Genomic DNA, 20,971 nt, shown 5'->3' with positions numbered 1-20,971 from the left:
CAGAGCCCTCTGCTCCCCTTGGCTCCTCAGCAGCTCTCCACTCTTCAGCCCTGAGCAGCATCAGGCTCCACTGGAGCACGGCAGCCCATTCCCAAGCAACTGCGCTAAAGCCAACCCCCTCCAAGCAATGTGCCCCCCCACACAACGCCACTCTCTGCCAGCCTCAGCAGCAACATCATTTCACTTGCTGGATGAGCCCTGTGCTGCTGGTCTGGGGTCTGCCGTGCCTGCAGCTCTGCTGTCACATAGCCCCTCCAGGAGCAGGCACCAGCACACTCAGAGGTCTGCATCCCCTGCAGCTCTGCTGTCACATGGGAGCAGGCACCGGTACATACCCAGCTCCTGGTCATCAGGCAGCATAGCTGGCAGCAGCTCTCCTGCCTTTGGAGCGTGGGGGGGACCCCACTGCCAACCTTGAGCCAACCCCTTGCCCAGCAGCAGCACTGGGCCTTCCCACACGGAGCACCCAGCCACAGAAGCATGCTGAGCTGTGTGGATAAAGCAGTCTGGGGTGCTGGGTGCACAGCTTTTGGTACTTGCAGTGGCACTCATCTTGCCTCTGCTCCCACAGGTCTCCAATATGCCTGGTTCCATTCCCCCCAGATAGTGACCCTGTCACATCCTCAGTGACCTACTGCCAAGTGCCAGTGCAGCAGGGAGCCCCCAGCCCTGCTGCACCCACACAGCACCCCTGGGGCTCTCCGGGGGTAAGGTGGGATGCAGCCAGTCAAGCACAGACTCCAAGCAGACCTTATTCCACGTGGCGTAGCAAGGAGAGATTTACAAACCCCTCAGAGAGACCAGGGGCTCTGGCTCCAGGCCTGGCTCTGGGAGGACTGCGGGTGGCTGCCCAGTGCATTGGTATGGAGCAGGTGAGTGGGTGATCTCACTGGCTTGCAGCAACCACAGGTGCTCTTGTGTGTTCTGTGCCAGCACAGGGGGGCACATCATCCAGTAGATGGGATGAACCTGCACCAGGCCTGGGTGGGTGCACAGGTCCTAGAGGCTTCCCCAGACAGGGGACCAGTGCAGCAAGGGGAGGAGGGGCAAGAGTCCTTTGGGTTCCCTTTGGAGATGCTAAACATAATGTCAAATACCGATTATGGAATTTTATTGTGCAAGCATGTGTCTGAAACCGGTCAGGACACCTGTCTAACTCAAGGGTAGGGACCTGACTGTAGTGCCAGGCAGGCAGAATTCAATCTCCTTTGGGGCACGGCCCTTCCCCTGGGCACAGCAGCAGAGTGCAGGGCAGACATTACCCTGCTGTCGTGGCAGCACAGACCCACCAGCAGCGCAGGGCCACAGAGGCTGCTGGAGCCTGGCAGCAGGCAGAGAGGAGCATCCTGGGGCCCCTTTCTTCCCTTCTGGAGCTTTCATGGCCTCATGCCTCCTCTCCTGGGAACTTCTGACACCCACAGACCTGTGTCCATCCCACTGTCCCTACACCCAACAGTTTGTGACCGCTCCCGAAGTCACAAGTTGGCTGGACCTAGCTGGCCTCACTCCCAGAGGAAGCCTGGGAGGTGAGACCTGTCACCCTGGGAAGATGCTTGGGCCAGGCACCCGTTCCTGGCTGACAAAAGCAGCTGGATGAGCTCAGGGAGGCGGAGGAGAAACAGGAGGAGAGAAGAAGGAGGATAGCTCTTGGCTTCACTGCACTGTGCTGTTCACTTGTGGCCCACACATGTGAAGCCTGATGCCACCACTCTGTGTGTTGACACCAGGGCAGCTCCTACAGAGCACCATGCTATTATCAACAGTGACATCATGGTGGCTGAGTTTTGGAGCTCTCAAAACTGCTATCCAGGGAAACCCATGGCAGAGAACCCTGGTAGTCACCAGCTTCCTGAGGCTGCAGGGGAAGTTGGTCTCTCTGTGCCTCCTCCTCCTCTCCCTCCTGGGGATTGCAGCCTTGGGTGTGAGGATGTGCGAAGATCCTCCTGGATACTATGTCCCTGGGCACTATGCAGCTTGGTTAGTGCAGAAGCTGGCATGAAGACAGGCCAGAGCAGCAGGACCTGGGGTGGATGTAGGGCTGTCCCCCCTCAGAGTGACAGCTGGACCTGTGCATGGGTGCACCCCACAGAGATGAGGCAGGACAAGGGATGGGTGAAGGGCTGCCCTCAGGTGTGGATGGAGGCTGGGCAAGGGAGAGTGGCCTGGGTGATGCACGGGAAGGTGTCCGTGAAGCAGTGGGACACACAACACAGCCAGAGGTGGGAGGGCAGTAGCATGGCAGCTCTGCTGCAGCTAGATCAGCCACAGGGACCATCTGCCTGCTCAGAAGTAGTGCCACTTGCTTAGGACAGGGCACTTATGCACAAACATGTCCCCATTTCTCAGGCGTGACTCACATCCTTCTTAGAGCCAGGGTAGGATCAGGTGTGATGGATTCCTCATATCCTGCTGCTGGCAGGGGCACTGGGCAGCCTCCTCGCTGCCCTGGGGTGCTGCATCACCAGAAATAGGGAGGAGCTGTGTGATAAGGAAGGTCCTGCTTTTGGGGTGCCACACTACCCAAGGAGGAGCAGTGCCGCTGCGGGTTTTGAGGGCTGCAGTTGACATACCTGGCTGGCCCGGACAGGGGCCAGCACATGCAAAGTACACACTGCTTCCTTATGAGCTAGAAGCAATTTGCCCCATGTGCAGATCTCCTGGGCTGGATCTCTGCTGTGCCTCTCTACCTGCATACCGAAAGAGAATGGGCAGGTCTGTCCATCTGTCTCCAGGCTCTAGTCTGTTGCTCATGCTGCCTGAGGTGTGGGTGCCCCAGCTGAGGCCAGGTGTGTGTGACAGCGGCTGCAGCATGGGCACACTGAGGATCAGGGCACAGCCACTTCTTGCAGTGCCAGGGGCCCAACTGGCACAGGAGCTATGCTGGCAAGTCCCTGGGGGTTCAGCCTGCACAGGGCACACACCCACACTCCTGGTGGAGCCTCTCTAAAGGGTAGGTCCACACACGAGGTGCTGGGTGAGCACCCTCCCTGCCCATGCCCACCCCAGTCCAGCTCACCTCTTGCTGCGGGGCTGCAGCAGTGGGGCACTGAGCACCACCACAGCCTTGGCTGGTAGCAGTTTAAACCCCAGATAAGCGAATTCATTTCCCTCTGCTCACCTTTGGCCTCTGTCCCATGCAGAGTTCCCCAGGGATCCTGTGAAACAAGCACTATCTGTCCCACTGCCTGCCCTGCCACAGGAGACAGCAATGGGGACTGTGTGGACCCCTCTGCCAGGGTCTGTCCTGAGGCACCACATCTACAATGGGAGCCTGGATCTGCTTCTGCTGCAGTGCCTCTGACACTGCCTGTTCCTCCCTGGGCACCTCTTGGTCATGAATGCACCTTGCTTGTGCCCCCAGGAAGGAGTGGAGAGTGAAACACAGTCAGTAACCAGCACTGGGAGGCCAGCAACCCCTGGCGCTGCACAGCACCCTGCAGCACAGGACAAAGCCACAGGCAGGACACTGAGCCTGGAGACAGAGGCTGCTGTGGAGCTAGCATCTGCTCAGGACACGGCCTTCCAGGCTGCAGCCTGCTCCCTGGCAGTGGCCCTGGGGAACTGGAGTGCTTGGAAATGGTCAGGACCTTGGTGTCAGCATCTCCCGAGACCACAGGGCTGCCACCCTGTGAGGAAGAATGGGAACCTCCTTTCTGCCCTGTATGCTGGCATTTCCAGATGGATCTGCCCATGGCAACACGTGTGCCTAGGTTGAGCACATGGCCCCTTGTCCTGCTGCACAGCCCCTGCCACCAGTGCCTGCAGAGGCATTCTGTGGTGTCTGAGCTTCCCACAGAGCTGTGTCCCTGTTCAGCTGGCACTGCTGGGCTGCAGAGTTCCCCTCCAGCCAGCCCAGACCTCCAAATATCCCTTGTCTGACTCTCCTCCTTCCTACAATGAGTTGTACTCCTTACAAAGCGTGCTGACCCCTAGGGGTCTGACCCGGCTGTGCTCTTCAGCTGGAGCAGCGTTAGGAACCAGGCCCTAGGGGACCACAGCTCCTGGCCACCTAAGAAACTCCACCTGGAGCTGAAGGGAAATACCTAGTGCTTTCAGAACAGAGGGAGGCTCCAGCTCAGCCACAGCTCTGGGAGTTCACATGAAGTCCTGGCTGTGTGTGACAACAAGGGAGGCTGCTTCAGTATTTCCACAGACAGGACATTCCTAAGAGGTGACCCAATAGCACTTCCCCCCTCCTGCCCTTCCAATTTATTTGTCACACTGAGTGAACACAACTATTTCTTCTCTTTTTGAGACACCTCTAAAGCCTATAAATCACAATGTTGAGATCTGCTGTGGCCAAGAAAGAAAGGGTTTGGAAAAAGGACATGCATTTAAGAAAGATGCGATTCCTGGTGACTTACCCCTAAACCCTAGGCTCCAGACACCTCCAAATATTGCTCAGCCTGGAGAAGAGAAGGCTCTGGAGAGACTTCATTGCAGCCTCGCAGTACTTAAAGGGGGCGGACTGTGATAGGATAAGGGGGAACGGTTTTGAACTGACAGTGGAGAGATTTAGATTAGATTAGATGTTAGGAAGAAATTCTCCCCTGTGAGGGTGGGGAGGCCCTGGCCCAGGTTGCCCAGCGAAGCTGTGGCTGCCCCATCCCTGGAAGGGTTCAAGGCCAGGTTGGACGGGGCTTGGAGCAACCTGGCCTAGTGGAAGGTGTCCCTGCCCATGGCAGGGGGCTGAACAAGATGAGCTTGAGGTCCCTTCCTGCTGAATCATTCTATGATTCTGTGAAACATGACAACACTTCCAGGGCTTTCCCAGAAGACCAAAGTAGCCATCTGCATCTCCAAGGACCCTGCCTGTCAGTTAGGGGTTTTTGGCCACCAGGATGCTAGGGGGCAGCCAAGGAATTGGTTTTCAGACTGCCCTAAAAATGGCTTCATTTATAAGCTGTGTGGCAAGAGAGGATGACTCTTCTTGCAGGTAGGGGTTTGGGAAAGGTCCTCCAGGTCACTAGGACTAGAGAGACCAAAGTGGCACTGCTGTACCACAAGCAAGGCCAAACAGTCCTGGGCAGAGTTTGTCAAACCCCCTGGGCTGTCCAGGTCCTCTCTGCAGCCTCGTGCCGAGGCAAATGGACTGCTCCTCACAGAGCCGCAACACTGTGTGTGTGGAGGGAGACGCAGCCCCAAGCGCAGGGTCTCGCACAGCTCACACTTGCAGGCTGGCTTCAGGCAGCCCTGGCTATGGGCACAGCTTCTCCTCCAGGACTGGGCAGCTGGGGATGAACCTGCCTCAGCACTTAGAGGTTGCTCTCTTGTGGGTCCCTGGCAGCATGGAAACAGCATCAAAGGTACCAGTGCCACATGGCTCCAAGAAGTCTGGAATGTTATGGAGCACCTGTACAAGACCAGACCTGTTATTTGCCAATAAGCCAAATCACGCGCTGACAAAGGGCAGTCGGTTGGGTGTGCTGCCCCAAGTGGGTCACATCCTGCCACCTGGTGCAAGTCTGGCTGTGTGTCACACCTCCGGGCTTCCTGCAGCTCACGGTCAGTGACGGCTGACCCATGCTCCAGGACCACCATGTCCTTATAGGCCAAGAGGATGAGCTTTGATCTGCTGCTCTCTGGTGACAGCTCTGGTTGCCTCTGCACCTGTCCCAGGCAGGGGCCCTTCTGTCTCATTCACCATGTGAACTATTTCAAGACCAGGCTCTTTTCTGAACATATTTTGTCCTTATAATCACTTGATTCTCCACTAGGACAGTCATAAGGAATTAAGAAAACTTGGTGAAATATTCCTGAGTGTGTTCTTCAGGGCTTCTCCTCCCCAGGACCATCCTTTCCCTTGCCCACAGCTCCATGCTATATTTTCTTGCACTACCTGAGTCTCACAGGCTCACCATGATGAGGTATTTCTTGACAATGCTGCACCTTCTGTGTGCAAAACATCAAATGCTTTCCTACCTGCATTTACTGTTACTGTTCTCTTCCATTATTTTTATTGCTGTTCATAGACTTTTCTCTGATGCAGAGATGGCTGGACTACCAACATCCTTCTTCTATTCCCTCCTTGCTTTGCACATGCTCAGATATGAAAGCTGTAGACTGGAGACCGTCTGCGTAGGGAGCGATAGTCTCATGACAGGGTTGGCTTTGCTTCTTCTTGTCTTCTTTTCTAGACAGCTTATGTAAGAAAGAACTGAACAGCTGTCTAGTCAGGAGTCTTCCCTGCCGAGCTGTGACTCTGCCAAGTCTTGCACTGGACTCCTAGTCCTTGCTGCTATGCCTAGTATACTGCGGGCAGGCTGAGCTGTTGCATTAAAATGCCCTGTTCACACACAATGAGATTGCTAGCACTCCATTCAGCGTTTCACATGTGGTCTCCAATTCACTTTGAATATGGAAGATTAATTTATCCACTGCAAAGCCAGCATGAACAGGTCCTTATCCTGCAGCAAATGTTCCCACCAGCATCCTGTGTTGCTCTGTTGGCTCCCTGTGATGTACTTTCCTACTCTTCTCTTTTCTGGAGGTCATTCTCATAAGTCCCAACTTTTGTAACTGAACTAGGGCCACCTGCAGCTCCAGCATGTGTGGAGGTCACAAACCAGCACTTTGCTCCTTGTGACCCAGCTAACAGCTGCACCCTAATCCAGCTATTGCCTTCCATGATATTCCTTCTCCCTCTTCAGTGGTATGACGGCATAATGGCATACACAGAAATCTTACAATAAACTTTCACAAAAACTCTGACATTTCTCACAAGTCATGCCCACATTTGGAGGACCCTCAGACTGTGCCTGGTCCCTCGAGGAGCTGTTCTGCCTGCCACCCAATCCATGCCCCATTCCTGTCCCCACTCCAGCAGCTGTCATGCAGGACACAACAAACAGCTGCCACAAAGTAAAATCTCCCAATCCCCTCTCAGTGTTTACATTTTTTTCTTACACATCCACACACCTTTGCCAGCCTGCAAATCATCAGGTTATTGTTACAACGCTCTTTCTCTTCTCCCAGTATCTGTTAAGATGTTTCCTGGCCCTGGGTACACATGGTAAAGTGAACCAGCAAAATAATGAAGGATATCAGCAACATTCACTGAGACCATAAAATGGATCAAAGACTCCAGCTGATGTTACAAAAACTCCTCACAATTCTTAAGATGCTCCTGCTGAGGACTTCCCAACCCACCCCATGGAAACACAGCAGGTACTGTCAGACTGGTCGCTGAGGAAACACCACAGAACACACACTTCTATAACTGCCAAACTATAGTTTGGGTCCTGCCAGAAGCAAAAAAAAAGGAGGCAACTAGTCTCACCAACTACCATGTGCAATGGGGACCATTGCTCCAGGTCCCTTTAACAACCACATCCTATGCCTACCCTGGTGGCTCAGAGAAGGACATGACCTTTCAGAGGCAGCAGGGACCTCTAGCTGGTCCAAAACTCATCAGCTATAGCTCAACACCAGGCTGGGGTGGCTCCCAGCTGAACGTGCTTCCCTGTGCTGGGCAGAGCTTGTACCAACACACTGCAGGCATTGCTCCTACCCCTGAACCCTATGGCCTCCAGTCCCTGCATTTTTCTCCTTGCTTCAGGGAAGCGCTTGCTCAAGAGACATCCACCTCCTATCAGTTATCAGCATCCGAAAAGCAAGCTGTGCTTCACCTGTCTGCATACAAGAGCTGGTGCCTGCTTGTTCCAACAATAACAGCCCAGCAGTCTGACCCCAGCCCTGCCACAGACTCAGGTGAGGGGGAGATCAGGCCAGTCCCCTGTATGCTACAATGGCAGTCGTGCCAAGATGCGGCCCTCAGTGGGGGCTCACACCCCTCTCTGCCTCATGAATCTCTGGACTGTGAACCCAGCAGACATCTGTGAATACTGCAGAGCCCTGGGTGCAGGGCAGGACGTTTCTCCACAGCAGGACCACGTAGTGGACCTGAAACCCTTTCAGCACTATGAAAATGGTGACACCTTTGGCATCCAGAGAGAAGGCAAGCTGTTCCACAGGCAGAGGCTTTGGAGAGCCTCGGGGAGGAGCTGGCAGGGATGAGGTCCAGATGTGGCACACAGCCCACACTGCCTGCTCCCCACCACACCGTGTGCTCTGGGGGTCCCACGAGCTGAGATCACACAGCCTCTGTTGCAAGGGCTACCCCTTCCTTGCAAGTGCCCCCTTCCCTGCACAGCTGATGCAGGGGGGCAGGGAGTCTTGGCTTCTGCCCCCAAATTGTCCCATTCTCTTCCCACATGTGTCCTTCCATATTCCTCATTCTCAGTGGGTAAGTCCTTCAGACGAAAAGCTTTTTCCAGGATTAACCAAGGACAGATTGTCTTTTCTCCCCCTTTCTATATCAGTGGTTGGATTAAGGCCTTAGTTCACGTAAACAGAGGACAGAGCAGAGGCAAGCCCTTGTCATGGCCAGAGCCTGAACCACATAATCAGCAAAGAATTAAGTCTCTGTGAAGTGGGGGAAGGAAGTACCGTCCTAGAGCAAAATATTTAGATTCTCTGGAATATTGTCCAATTACAATATTTTTCTTCAAATAAAACATTTATAAGAACACTGAAATAAATATTTGAGAACACTATATACCAAAGCCCTGAGTCATTCCTTATGCAAAACTGTTCCCTCATTTTTCAGGCAGCTTCCCCATGTAGGGTTTGGAGCTGGGATGACTTCTGGCAGCACTGAGGTGCACTGACAGGTCTGGTGGCACACGTCCCTGCTGCCTGGAATAGAGCAGGGTCACCTCCTGGTCCTGGCAACATCACCTCCCAGTTTGAACCAAATGCCTGGGTGTGTTGGAGTGTGAGATGAGTTGCCTTGATTTCAAAGACTCTGCAAGAAGCAGCCTGGAGAAGGGCCTGTGGGCAGCTCTTCCTGGGAGGAGGGAGGGGGCGCTTTGTGACATTCCTCCTTCTTTTAGTCCTTCTGTGTGGAGGACTGCAGAGGGATGTGGACACAAATGAGATTCCTTAGAAGGCCTTTTCTGAGATTCTGATGAACTGAGATGCTAATTTACGGCACACTCACTGCTATCATATCAGGGGACTTGTTCTGTGGTGCTGGGGGCCGCATCCCACCACCCTGGTTGCAGAAGCAAGGCATATCCACTCATATGGCCACAACAGATTTGATGTCCTACTCCTGACTGCACCCAAGTTGATGCCCACCCTGGCCCCAAACAGCCCCAATCACATGCTTTGCCCTCTATTTTGTTGCCATTTCCCCTACCATACGAACAACCTACCCCAGTTATTTCCCTCTCAGGCTCAAGTTTTGTGGATTTGGCATCCTTGTACAGTGATTACAGCCTTGGTGAGTGATTCCAGTCAGACAGCACTGCTGACACTACCTCTCACCCTTTTGTCTGACTATTTCTTGCTGTTTGCTCAGCCCTGGGTCAGGGCTAGCCCTGCTTTGGCCTGGCAGTCATCCCTCCATTTAACCTCAGCCCTGGGCCAGACACCTGCCTGCAATTTTGCACTATTGTCATTAATGCTAATATTTCCTACATTTCAGCCACTGCTGCAACATCGAAACTGACTTTCAGCACAAGCTGGAGTCTCTCTTCACTGGCTTTCACATACCCACAATCCCACATGCCTGTAGGAAACGTGTCACCACCACACCCCTTGTGAGCCTATGAATACTTTGCTCTTCCTTAAGTCAGGTTAGGTGGGGAGGGGGCAGAGAAATAGTTTGGGAGAGGCACACAGGCAAAGCCACTTTTACAGAACAAAGCTCTTAGTCTTTTTAAAATATTTAGGCTCATGTGAGAAAAGAACATGTATTACATGAATCACCAGTGCAAGACAAAGAAGGGGAGGTCAGGATGTATTGAGCAAGCATGATGACATCTCCACACATCCTCCAAACTGGACACTGATGGGATTACAGAATTTATGAGGACTGATCAAACCATCACAAGATGATCCAACTATGCTGATAAAACCTCTTTCTGAGTTTGTTTCTCTTAATGAAAATAACCATTTTTGGATTAAAGATCTGAATGATGAGAAGAAATAACTTGAGGGTGAAGTTGCTGAAAAAAATGCCACTGCCCTACATATTCATTTTCTTTGGCCTTCGAAGAACCTCCAGGCTTCCTGACAGTCTCAGCTCAGGCTAGGTACAGTCTCTGGAACTGTGTACTGACAGTGTTGACAGCTTTTTGCTACGGTACTTTTGCTCCTCACACCACCTCCTTACTATTAGCCTGATCAGCTTCCTGCAAACCACCACATGCCAGGGAAGATATTATGCATCTGTGAAGTTCCCCTCATTCTCTTTCATCAAGGCAGTTAAGCCTTCACATTACCACCTTCCTGTAAGGCAGAAGGGCAGTCCAGGGCTCTGGTGCACCTTGTACCTGTCTAGTTCTAAAGACAGAGGAGATGAACACCTTCAGAGATGACAAAAGACATTTGACACATGGTGGCATTTCCAGCACATGATGGAGGAGCAGTTATCTATTGTCAGTCACCACTGTTCATGTTTCGATGGGAAGGACCTGCAGAGCCTTGCTCCCACCCTACCACTCGCCAAGTGTGCTCTGCACCAGATGCGGTGATACAGCTGTTCATCTCTTCATTCGTACCACAGATCAATCTACTTGGATGCTGCTTCCCTGAGGCACCCAAGAGGTTTCCGTAAGTTTTTCACTACAAGATCATGTTTTTGGTTGCTTGCAAGTTGCCAGACTGAAATTACCGTTGTCAGGCACATCCATCAGGCTGGGTTAAACAGACAGCCTGAACTGGACCAAACCCACAGGTAACAGTCCACACATTTAAAATAATGAGACAGGGGAAATTATTTATTAATGAAAAGAATTAATTGTACTAGTTAGTCACCTTATTAAGAAGCCTGCACACCTTCTCATGTTGGTCGAAGCCACTAAAAATGTCATGCAGTCACAGTTCAGAGCAAGAAGCTTCCGGGCTTGGGTCCTTTTCAGCATCCCCATGGAAAACCATTCAACCTAGGCCAAACTGTCAATCTCTGACAAATGATGAATTCATGCCATCCATAACTCTTTCAAGTTTGTCAGTTAAATTCTTGTAAGACACCACCATCGCTCCTTTTCTACCATCTTCTCATGGGTTCTTCTGCCCGTCATTCTTGCAAAGGCACAGAGTGTTTTCTGCGGTAGGCCTGAGGTGGTGATTTAATGCTATAACATCTGTGACATTTTTTTCCTGTTGTTAATTCATTAATCAAACTTGGACTCAGGACAGCGGGAGCCCAACTGGCAGCGGAGGATTCTCCCCTTTCACCTTTCCACTGAAAATTTCCTGGTTCTCACAGTCTGCCTGCTCTCACCTACTCTTACACTTTCCACCCTTCTGCAAACCCATTTACAAAGTAATTTCTGACATTAAGTGTCTCACTGAGAATGGTACCTAGACTGAAACAGTGAATTTAAATCCATGGAGTGACTTTCCCTGAAGATAAATCAGCAAGAGGCCGAGACTTGGCACTACAGAAAAGGCCTCCAAACTGTTATGCCAGTACCTACCACACGTCTTGCCTTTGAACATCTTGGTCTGCATGTCTTGTGAGGACTGACACACCAACTGCTCATTCAATTACTGTTCCAGAGAATAAGAATGGCAGGATTCAGATCTCCCAACATAGAAAAAAAGACACTTCCATGAAGAGAGGTCTCACTTCATGACTCTATTACATTTATTCAGCAAACTGCTCTGCTACTTGAGATGAATGATGGAGAGTCTGGGCAGACATGCTATGTGGCTATGAACACAAGAAACAGGGCTGTCCCAGGTCACACAGGGAATAACTTCTTACTAAGAGAAGCCAGGAAAAAAACACTTCCTTCTAAATCCTTGACTTCAGGGTTGTGTTCCTGCATTATATTGAGTTGACAGAGAGATGCAACTCATGCCCAAGGCAGAATGCTTTGATGAATAACGTAGGTTCTTCTCTGCAAGTGAGACCAGCATGCTCCATTTAAAGAACACTTCATGCTGTTTGAAGGCAGCAATGTATTTCATAGAGTAAGTTCCCATTCTGTAGAGGTAGATAATCACGACTCATCACACAGCAGAGCCGGCATGTGGCACAATATGAAGGAACGAACCAAAAAGCTGCAAGGCAACATGATGATTTCACAGCCCGTTAAAGGAAGGTGCTTTGAAATTCCTTCTATAAACTCAGGGCAATGGAAAAACTCAGTTACTGGGGCCTGTAATTGCATCCAAACTTCTTAAGAGAGGTACCAAGGTGAACGCTCAGTAGAGCAGCACCGACCTAGAACTTCAGCAGCTTCTGTCATGACATATACAGAGGACCTTGCACCCAAAGGCAATGCCATTTTTTCCTTCCAGAAAAATGAAGGATAAAGGAAGGACCAGTAAGCCCCCGAGGATTACTCGTGATCTCTCAGATTTGTTTTTCACTGCCTGCAGATTATTTCACTCCGACAGTGAAAACCTCATTTCTACAATGCAAAGGTTTACATTTCTTCATGTGCATAAACACAGAATAAAGCCACAAACAGTTAATTCGGGAGACCTCATGAGAGTGTGGAAAAGATACTTTGCTGCACTCACTGCGCTTGTCTGGTGCAGAATCTAGTACTCGCCATGGCGACTCATGCATTAAATACTGGCTTAAAAATCTGGTTTCTTAAAATATAGGGGAGACAAAGAATAATCGTTAACTCAAGGCTCACACAGGTGTAGAAGCAGTTACCTTCAACTTGCAGAACAACGGCCACATAAACAAACTATTCAACAATCTCAGGCTATGGCCTGGACTTAGTGGAAAGAGGCTTAGCAAAATGCCATGCCAGGGTAAGGACCCAGCAAACATCACATGGGACTGGCACAGGAACTCCCACATCACAGTCTAGAAACACAGACTTTGACCAGTGTGGAATCAAGACTAGTTTTACAAGGGGATTTGGGGATTATTTCAGAGTAAGAAGCTCAGCCTTAAGGTTAAAGAAGAGCAGTACAGTTTGCCCTAAGCTCAACATGTACAGGCTGGACAAACGACCAATCCACAGGTCATTTATCATGAAAGTTATGTGCACCAGAGCAAACTGCTGCTTTCTACTGCACTGAGAGCCTTCAAGGGTGGGGGGGTACTGCCTGTGACACCTGAGCAGCCAGACTTGTTTTGCCCATTACTGTAAGAGATTTTGCAAAGATATTGCTAATACAATATATAGATACACGTAAGAGATACTGCAGAGATCCTGGTGCTGAACAGAAAGTCACGGAAATGGTTCCGGTAGCAGAAGGAAAAAAAAAAATGGAAGTTGCCTGTCATAACCAGTATACCTGAAAGATCTGCAACTATTTAAACAAAGATTGGGGAGAGAGTTTCCAACATAAAACTGCTGCCCCAAAAGAGGATAAATGTGAATTTGCAGTAGGAAGACCTCCATCTCCAAAATACTGAGGAATTCAGCAGTTTGCAGCAGCAGCAATAGGCCTATCATCTCTCCATCCACAGAGAGGTTCCTACCAAAGCATAGCTCTGCTGTGGCCAAGGCAGAGCTTTGGTGTGATCCAAATGCTGCTTTGCAAAATGTAAATTCATTTCACTACATCTTGGAACAAAATCTGGCAGCTCAGAGAGCCAGGTAACAAAAAGATACAATCCTTTCCAGTCTTGGGCAAAAGATCAAAGAGCAGGAGTCAGTAGCATGCCTGAAACCTACTGCAGAACAGCTATGGAAAATGTAAGAATTTAATTTTCATTTTACTTTTGTCAAAGAAAATAAAAAAGACGTGGAATTCACCACCACCAAACGGCAGGATAAAAATGAGCAATTTCCTGCCTGGGACTGGTGAAATGAAATGGAACTGCCAAGTACCGGTCTTCTCCCAAGGGACAGATGAAAAGGACTGGCAACCAGCCAGCCCTCCCTTGGAACAGGTCAGATCTCACAGGAGCAGCAAGAAGGTGCCCAACTGCTCTGTTCAACAGCACTGCAGTACTAGGACGATGTTGTCAACCTCTCCAATGTCAGGAAAGGAACACTAGTTCCTCCCTGAAGGTAAGATGATGCTAGGAACAGAGATGCTTAGAGTACCTAAGAGGACAAGGCTGATGAGATGCATAAGTTCAGGTTCATGTTCCTCAGGAACATGCATCTAGGTAGCTACTTTGCCCTTACACTGATGGGATTTACATTGCTTTTGAACATCTGCTGCTTATATTGACTGCAATGTGACAGAATAAAAGCTGAGCACAACAGATGATGCTACAATCCTTAAAAGACTCATGTTGATTATTGTCATAAACCTAATGACACGTAAGTACAGTTCTTGCCAGTAATTTTTCCAATTCTTTCATGCAGCTTTGATGTCCTGCTGCGCGCAGCTTTCCAGAGATAAGGCCTAAAAGAGCCACTGCATGCATGTACGCAGTGATTTTTTTGATGCTTACACAAGAACACACAGAGAAATTCCTGTCAGCAGGAAGGACATAACTTCCTGGCCTGAAGGAATCTTTAGATGTGAACAGGCTAAACTGAGAATGAACAGAACTAAATGCTGCACTGGGAAGTGAAGTTCTGAGGCCAAAGTTGCAGACTTGGCAGTGCAGGCTCACACACCACTGGGGATGAGGGGCAAAAAACTCAAATATGAAACTCAGGCTTTAGTCATTCACCAATCATGATTAACAGATTTAAATTTGACTTTTCACCAGATAGCTCGGATACCACAGAATCATGGACTGGGTTGGAAGGGACCTTAAAACTCATCTCATTCCACCCCCTTGCCATGGGCAGTGACACCTTCCACTAGCCCAGGTTGCTCTAAGCCCCATCCAACCTGGCCTTGGACACTTCCAGGGATGGGGCAGCCACAGCTTCTCTGGGCAACCTGTGCCAGAGCCTCACCACCCTCACAGGGGACTATGTCTTCCTCATATTTAATCTAACCTACCCTCCTTCAGTTTAAAGCCATTCCCCTTGTCCAAAGTCCCTCTCCAGCTCCGTTGGAGTCCCTGCAAATACTGAAAGGCTGAATTAATGTCACCTCATATCCTTCTCTTCCCCAGGCTGAATAATCCCAACTCCCATACTTTTTTTTTTTTCCTAATGGATTAGATTTTATTGCTGGAAAATCTCCAGATAAAATTAAAGTGCTTCTTTCTTTTATGAAACCTTTACCTTTCCCCTCCGATGTCCTACAAATAATCAAATAATGTTTATTCTTTTAAAACCTGCAATCTTACATGTTTCATTCTTGCTGGACATTCTTCAAGAAGGAATATGCCACATCAATTTCTGCACAGACTGAATTCCTTCAGATTTTGGATCTTTAGTTCAGATTCCTATTATCCAAGACATGGGAGATGCAGCCATCCTGTTTCAGTGTCCATTTCAGAAGGAAAGTGGGGTGTGTTATTCCACGGCACAACTCAAGTGTTCAGCAAAGTACTCCTGGCCTTCAGGGCTTCTGGGTTCGGGCTGTGGTTTGGGGGCACAAAGTGTGTGCAGGGCACAGGGAGGACAGCTCTTGAGCTGAATCCCTTGGCATTTCAAGATGAACGAAAGACACAGGATTGAAGCAAGAACGATTTGATATATCGTCTCTACTAATGTTTTTACTAAGTACGGGCACATTCAGGCGCTTCTCCTCGGTGACTTCCCAGAGCCTTCACCAACACCGCAGGATCGGCACCCGCCGAGCTCCGTGCGGAGCCTCCGGAGGGGTTCAGCGGGGGGATCCTCCCATCCAGCTGCGTTCCGGAGCCGCTCCCACCGTCTGGGGCCGAGGGGCCTTACCCCGCTCCGCTGCGGCACTCTGCAGTCACCGGCAGCTGGTGCACCCCTTCTCCTCGTCGGCCCCGCGGCGGTGGGGCCGCCCCGCTCCGGCGCGTTCGCCCAGGGCCGGACGTGATTCACGCTACCGGGCGGCCTCACCGCGCGGCCTCCGGCCTGACCGTCCTGGGGAAGCCGCAGCGGCCGCTCCCGCGGCGCTGAGGCGCTCGGCGGCTGCCGCCGGGGCGGAGCCTGGGGAAGGAGTCCCCTGGGGTCCCGGGGGGATGTTACGGGGCGGGGGGGAGCTCCACGGGGGTCCCGAGGCGGCCGCGCTCCCCGCTCGCTCCCCGCGCACTCACACCGCGCTCCCCGCGCACTCACACCGCACCCCCCGCGCACTCCCCGCGCACTCCCCGCGCACTCACCGCCGCCGCTCCCTCCCGGCCGCGCGCGCCCGTCACGCGGCGGCGCAGAGCCCGCATTGGCCGCGCTGGGACCCTCCCGTCACGTGCCGCGGCCCGGCCAATGGGTAGCGGCCGCGTGGCCCCGCCCCCGCGGGGGCCGTTGCGGCAGCGCCGGGTGGGATCGCGGCGCGGCGGAGACAAAGCGGGGCCGGGCCGGGGCCGGGGGCGCGCGGGAGCAGCGGCGGGGGCAGCGCGGGGCGGCACAACGCGGCCCAGCACAGCGCCAGCCGCCCTGCGGGGGCTGTGACCGGCAGGGGGCGGGAAGGCCTCGAGGCGCGCGCGGCCGCCGGCGCACGCGGCGCGGGCGCGAGCCCGGCCCCGGTGACGGCCGCCGACATGTCCCTGGGCAATTACAGCAGCCTGAACCGAGCCCAGCTCACCTTCGAGTACCTGCACACCAACTCGTGAGTACCGGCTGCGGCGGGGCGGGCCCGCGACACCTGGCCTGCTTGAGGCGACGGGTCAGCGCGGTGCGCCCGGCCGAAGCCACGCGGGCCGACGGGGAGAGTGGTGTCCCTGCCCCAGGCCCGGCTGTCCCACCGCAGGCGGGTCCGTGGGTAATGGAGAGCCGGTGTGTGGGTACGGTAGGCCCGGGGGGAACGGAGGGGCCCCTCGGGCAGTCGGACCCCCGCGGCTGCGCCTCTGCGGAGCAGCGCGTGCGCTGCTGTGCCGCCCGTCATCCTACTGCGGCATCTGGCTTCGTGCGTGCCCGCTTGTGTTGTGCAGGTTCATTTTCAACAGGAGTATGACAGTCTTCTTCTGATCAGATTTTTGCATGTCATCAGTGAATCTCTCAAAATAACACATCCTGAGAAGAGGCAAAGCCCTTGTTTAAAATGAGGTTCTTCTGAGTACCTGCCTAGAAAATGGGAAGCACCACCAGCAAACAGTGCTTAGTGGGGTCAGGCACCTGTTGAGACCTGCCTGCCCCTCCTAAGCCTTGTAGTTGCCACGTACAGAAGAGATGAAAGAAAATGCTTGTTCTTCCTGAACTGGCCTGGAAGAACAGTGTGGAACCATACTTGGCATTGCTTCATTTTGATTAGTTGGTCACCGGCCTAAGATTGTCCACTGATGTTCTGCAGAAGAGTTGACTCTTAGTGTTATCCATCAATAGAAGAAGTGGAGTGCAAGATTATCTTTTTGCTTCCCTTTTCAATGCGTGAAGGACCGCAGCAGTTTACAGCAGTCTAAAGATGGCACAGAGACATGAGCGACTTGATTTCAAAGTAGATCTCTCTGGTTCTGTTGGTAAACAAGATACATCTGCAAGAGCAACCAAGACTAATCTCCCTTATGTATGCCAAGAGCATACGATCCATTTCTTTTCATAATCAGAAAAGCAAAGGGCTGTTGCACAAGAGAATAAACCTAGTAATAGCTCCATGTCACCCTTGGCTCTGTGTCCTGTGGCCTTGCTCTCTGGCCCAGCTGGTGGAGAGTGAACACTTTGGTGCCTGAAGGTGGACAATACTGAGTCATGTTCTAGCCTGAAGATGGACAATACTGAGTTATGCTCTAGTGCTGTTGTTGATTTGTGAAATTCTGGTGCCCAGCTGCAGAAGACAGTCTTTTTTATGGATTAGAAGACCGCATGGCAGAACTCAGTCAGCAGTTTGTTTGCCTTCAGAACTCCGGAACTATGTCTTTTTAAGAAGATAACATCTGTGCTGCAGAAAAGACTGAGGCGTTGGTGCTGTCCTCAAGTATATTAAAGCTACTTCATGTTGCCACCGTGCTTATGCTGCCTGGTCTGCTTGCGGTGTGCTGCATGTCTACAGTGATACCCACATGACCAAATTGTTGGGAGGAGCTGGAAGCTGATTCTTGGATAAGACAAAGCTGGGGCTTCTTGTCCATCATGAGCAAAGAGCCTTCTGAGATTATGGGAATCAGTGCATAAACCAAATGCTTCCCTAAGAATGGGAATGGAAACAATGGAAGTCATTTAAAACCAAAATCCCAAACCAAGCCATGGCAAACAACCTTTGTGCTCTTCCAATAAAACAATGACCAAAAAAACCCCACTCATACCTCAAAACAGCCCAAAACCATCATAGGACTTTCCGTAGAGGAGACTGGTCTTTTGGACTGTTCTCTCTTGCTGAGGAAGACCATCCCATCTCAGATAAATTCTAGTTCAGTGCTAAAAGTGTTCTAATAGTCAAGGAGGTAGAAGTTCTTTAAATTGGAGTTAAAGACCAGCTGTCTAGAGTGCAGAAGGAAACCATGACTTTTTTTTTTTCTTCATTTGTAAGACCTTCTTCAGGAAAAGTTTTGTTAAGTCTAACCCAGAACACTCAGTCTGAAGTGCTTTATAGGCGACTGTTGATCTGGTCTCTGAGCTTGAGGACTTGCAGCAGATCTTTCCAATAGCTGTTTAATGCTTCCATGTCTGATGGCAACGTTCACAGCATGTATATGAATCACTTCAGTTGCCATTTTTTTTTTTAAATAGAAGCACCACTGTGGTATTCTAGGTGCTTTATTTGATGAATAGGTGAATGGGGACAGACTTTTTAGTAGGTCCTGTAGCAACAGGACAGAGGGTAGCAGTTTTAAACTAGAAGAGTGTAGATTTAGACTAGATATAGGCCGTGGCACAGATTGGCCAGAGAAGCTGTGGCTGCCCCATCCCTGGAAGTGTCTAAGACCAGGTTTGATGGGGCTTGGATCAACCTGGTCTACTGAAAGGTGTCTCTGCTTATGGCAGGGATGTTGGACCAGATGACCTTTAAAGGTCTTTTCCAACCCTTATGGTTCTGTGTGAAAGTCCTTTTGGATCCTAGAATGAAAACCACTGTACATAAGCACGTGAAAATTACCCATGCATTGTTTTTATGACTTCCCAGAGCCATCTGCTTGCCTTCACATTGGTTTTCCTTAAGAATTAAATGCTTTTACTTTAAGATCCGTCCAAAGTAATTCATTGAGATGATCTCAAAGCCACACCCGAGCCCAAACAACTTGTGTCTGTATATTTTGAATATTTGTTATAAACATTTGAAGGTGTTTGTTAAAAGTCAAACACCTGAAATTGTCTTCTAGCAGTAGGTAGCCTTTAGCTTGTGATGGAACTTTAGTGTTTTCCTGTAACTAGACTTGTCCCATTGAGTAGAAATAGACAGACTTCAAGATGACTGAATGGTGGACTTGAAGAAAACTAGTAATAATAGACTACAAACATTTCCCCACCCTCCAAACTCTACTTATTCTTGTGTTAGTTTTCCATTCTGGCCTGAAAAGGAGTGCAGAGTACTAAGAGGATAGCTCTTGTTCCTAACACACATGCCAAAAACCCCCCACGTTTTCCCAGATGTGACGTCTTAACGTCTGTCATTAGTCATTAGGTACTTGTCTGATTATGGACAGTCCAGAATCAAACTAGGTTCAAAAAGGGGTGATCCTGTAGGAACCGCTCACAAAACAAGCTTAGCTTCCCTTGGCACGTTACTTTTTGTTTGTAGAGATGTTTGAAGCCTTGGCACGTTACTTTTTGTTTGTAGAGGTGTTTGAAGCCAGTCATGTTCTAGAACAGTCTGACTTGACCTTTTGTAACCTATGTTTCAGTAAATCAGCAGCATTGGACTACTTGTTTGTTCCCTGTCAAGCCTGCGCTCCTGCGTGAAGCTGGCTCAAATAGAAGTTGTGGGAAGGTCCGAGCCAGTCTGTCTGCCAAAGATGAGCTGTTGCTGAGACTCTGGATTTTGATAACACTTCCCTCTCTTCCATGTGTTGTTCCATCTGTTGTATGACCAGTAATAGTTGTATTTCAAATGCTCTGATGCTGGTTGCTGTTGCCTCTGATGATACCCATCTAACGTATGCTCAGATATTTCCAGGTTACTTGAAGCTCTGATAAGACTTCATTTTGCCAACAGCTTGCCTTGTGTTTTTTAAACTTGTGTTGCAAGTTAAGTAATCCCAAAGTTTTTCTGGGAGGTGGGAGAAATTATCATTAGTCGATCATGCTGGATATGAAGTATTTGAGGCACTCTTGACTATAAGACAAGACCATGGGGTTTGTTAAAGATTAGTTGATTGAACCAGGCCAAAGCACTTCATGTGACTTTAGTTAGATACTGTCAAGTGTGTTGAGATTCATAAACTGAACAGAAGATTTTTATACTATATATTCATTTTTATTAGTGATAAATAGCTGGAGTGAATTTCACTTGCTTGTAGCATTGTTTCCCATCGTCAGCAGGAGAGGTTGTAGTTTTGGAAGATTTTCAAGTTCAGAACGGTGTCAGGCTATGTGGAGATGTTTTCTTGCCTCTCTTACCACCTACAGCTGTGTTCCGCTGTTTTGTTCCAGCATCTTTCTTTGGAAATCCTTATTTGTATCTTATTTGCATCTGAGACTGGATGTGGCACTTAGTGCCATGGTCTAGTAACCACGACGGTAGTGGACCAAGGGTTAGACTTGATGATCTTAGAGGTCCCTTCCAACCCAGCTTATTCTACGGTTCTATGATTTACTTACTTTGAAGTATTCTTTAAGTTGTGGAGTAAAAGCTGCTAATGAAGTGCAGTTACTAATGCTAAAGCATCCATTTGCTTATGGGTTACTTCCTAAATAAACTTCTGGGATGTTGATTTGTGGAGCTGAATAGGTGCTTGTAAACTCGAGAGTGCTTGAAATCTGTGATTGTCCCACACACCTTCTCTTTCACCACCCCAGTGGAATGGGGAGGTGAATTAGAAAAAGGTTAAAATCCATGAGCCAACCTAAGAACAGTTCAAAAATTGAAGTAAAGTAAGATATGGTAATAATAAGAAAGAGGAATA

General features: G+C 50.2%; 1 protein-coding gene and 1 long non-coding RNA gene across 6 annotated transcripts in view; one reads left to right on the top strand and one right to left on the bottom strand.

Annotated features, from left to right (window-relative positions):
- Positions 1-15,268: 15,268 nt before the first annotated feature.
- On the bottom strand, positions 15,269-16,167 carry LOC113960757. The gene is made up of 2 exons (XR_003532088.1): positions 16,100-16,167; positions 15,269-16,048 (listed from the first exon to the last, which is right to left on the bottom strand). It is a non-coding gene; the product is annotated as an uncharacterized LOC113960757 (long non-coding RNA).
- Positions 16,168-16,445: 278 nt separating this feature from the next.
- Positions 16,446-20,971, top strand: part of MORC2 (MORC family CW-type zinc finger 2) — a 48,259-nt gene continuing 43,733 nt past the window's right edge. For all 5 annotated transcript variants that reach the window (XM_027670503.1, XM_027670501.1, XM_027670502.1 and 2 more), the window contains exon 1: positions 16,446-16,584. In XM_027670503.1, the coding sequence (XP_027526304.1) occupies positions 16,517-16,584 (68 nt within the window). In that variant the 5' untranslated portion in view covers positions 16,446-16,516. The remainder of the gene's footprint in view (positions 16,585-20,971) is intronic.

Source organism: Neopelma chrysocephalum, unplaced genomic scaffold (genome assembly GCF_003984885.1).
Source record: "Neopelma chrysocephalum unplaced genomic scaffold, ASM398488v2 Primary Assembly neopelma1_96873, whole genome shotgun sequence".
Classification (NCBI taxonomy): Eukaryota; Metazoa; Chordata; class Aves; order Passeriformes; family Pipridae; genus Neopelma; species Neopelma chrysocephalum.
Note: the sequence above shows the minus strand (reverse complement) of the source record. Positions and strands in the feature narration are given on the sequence as shown.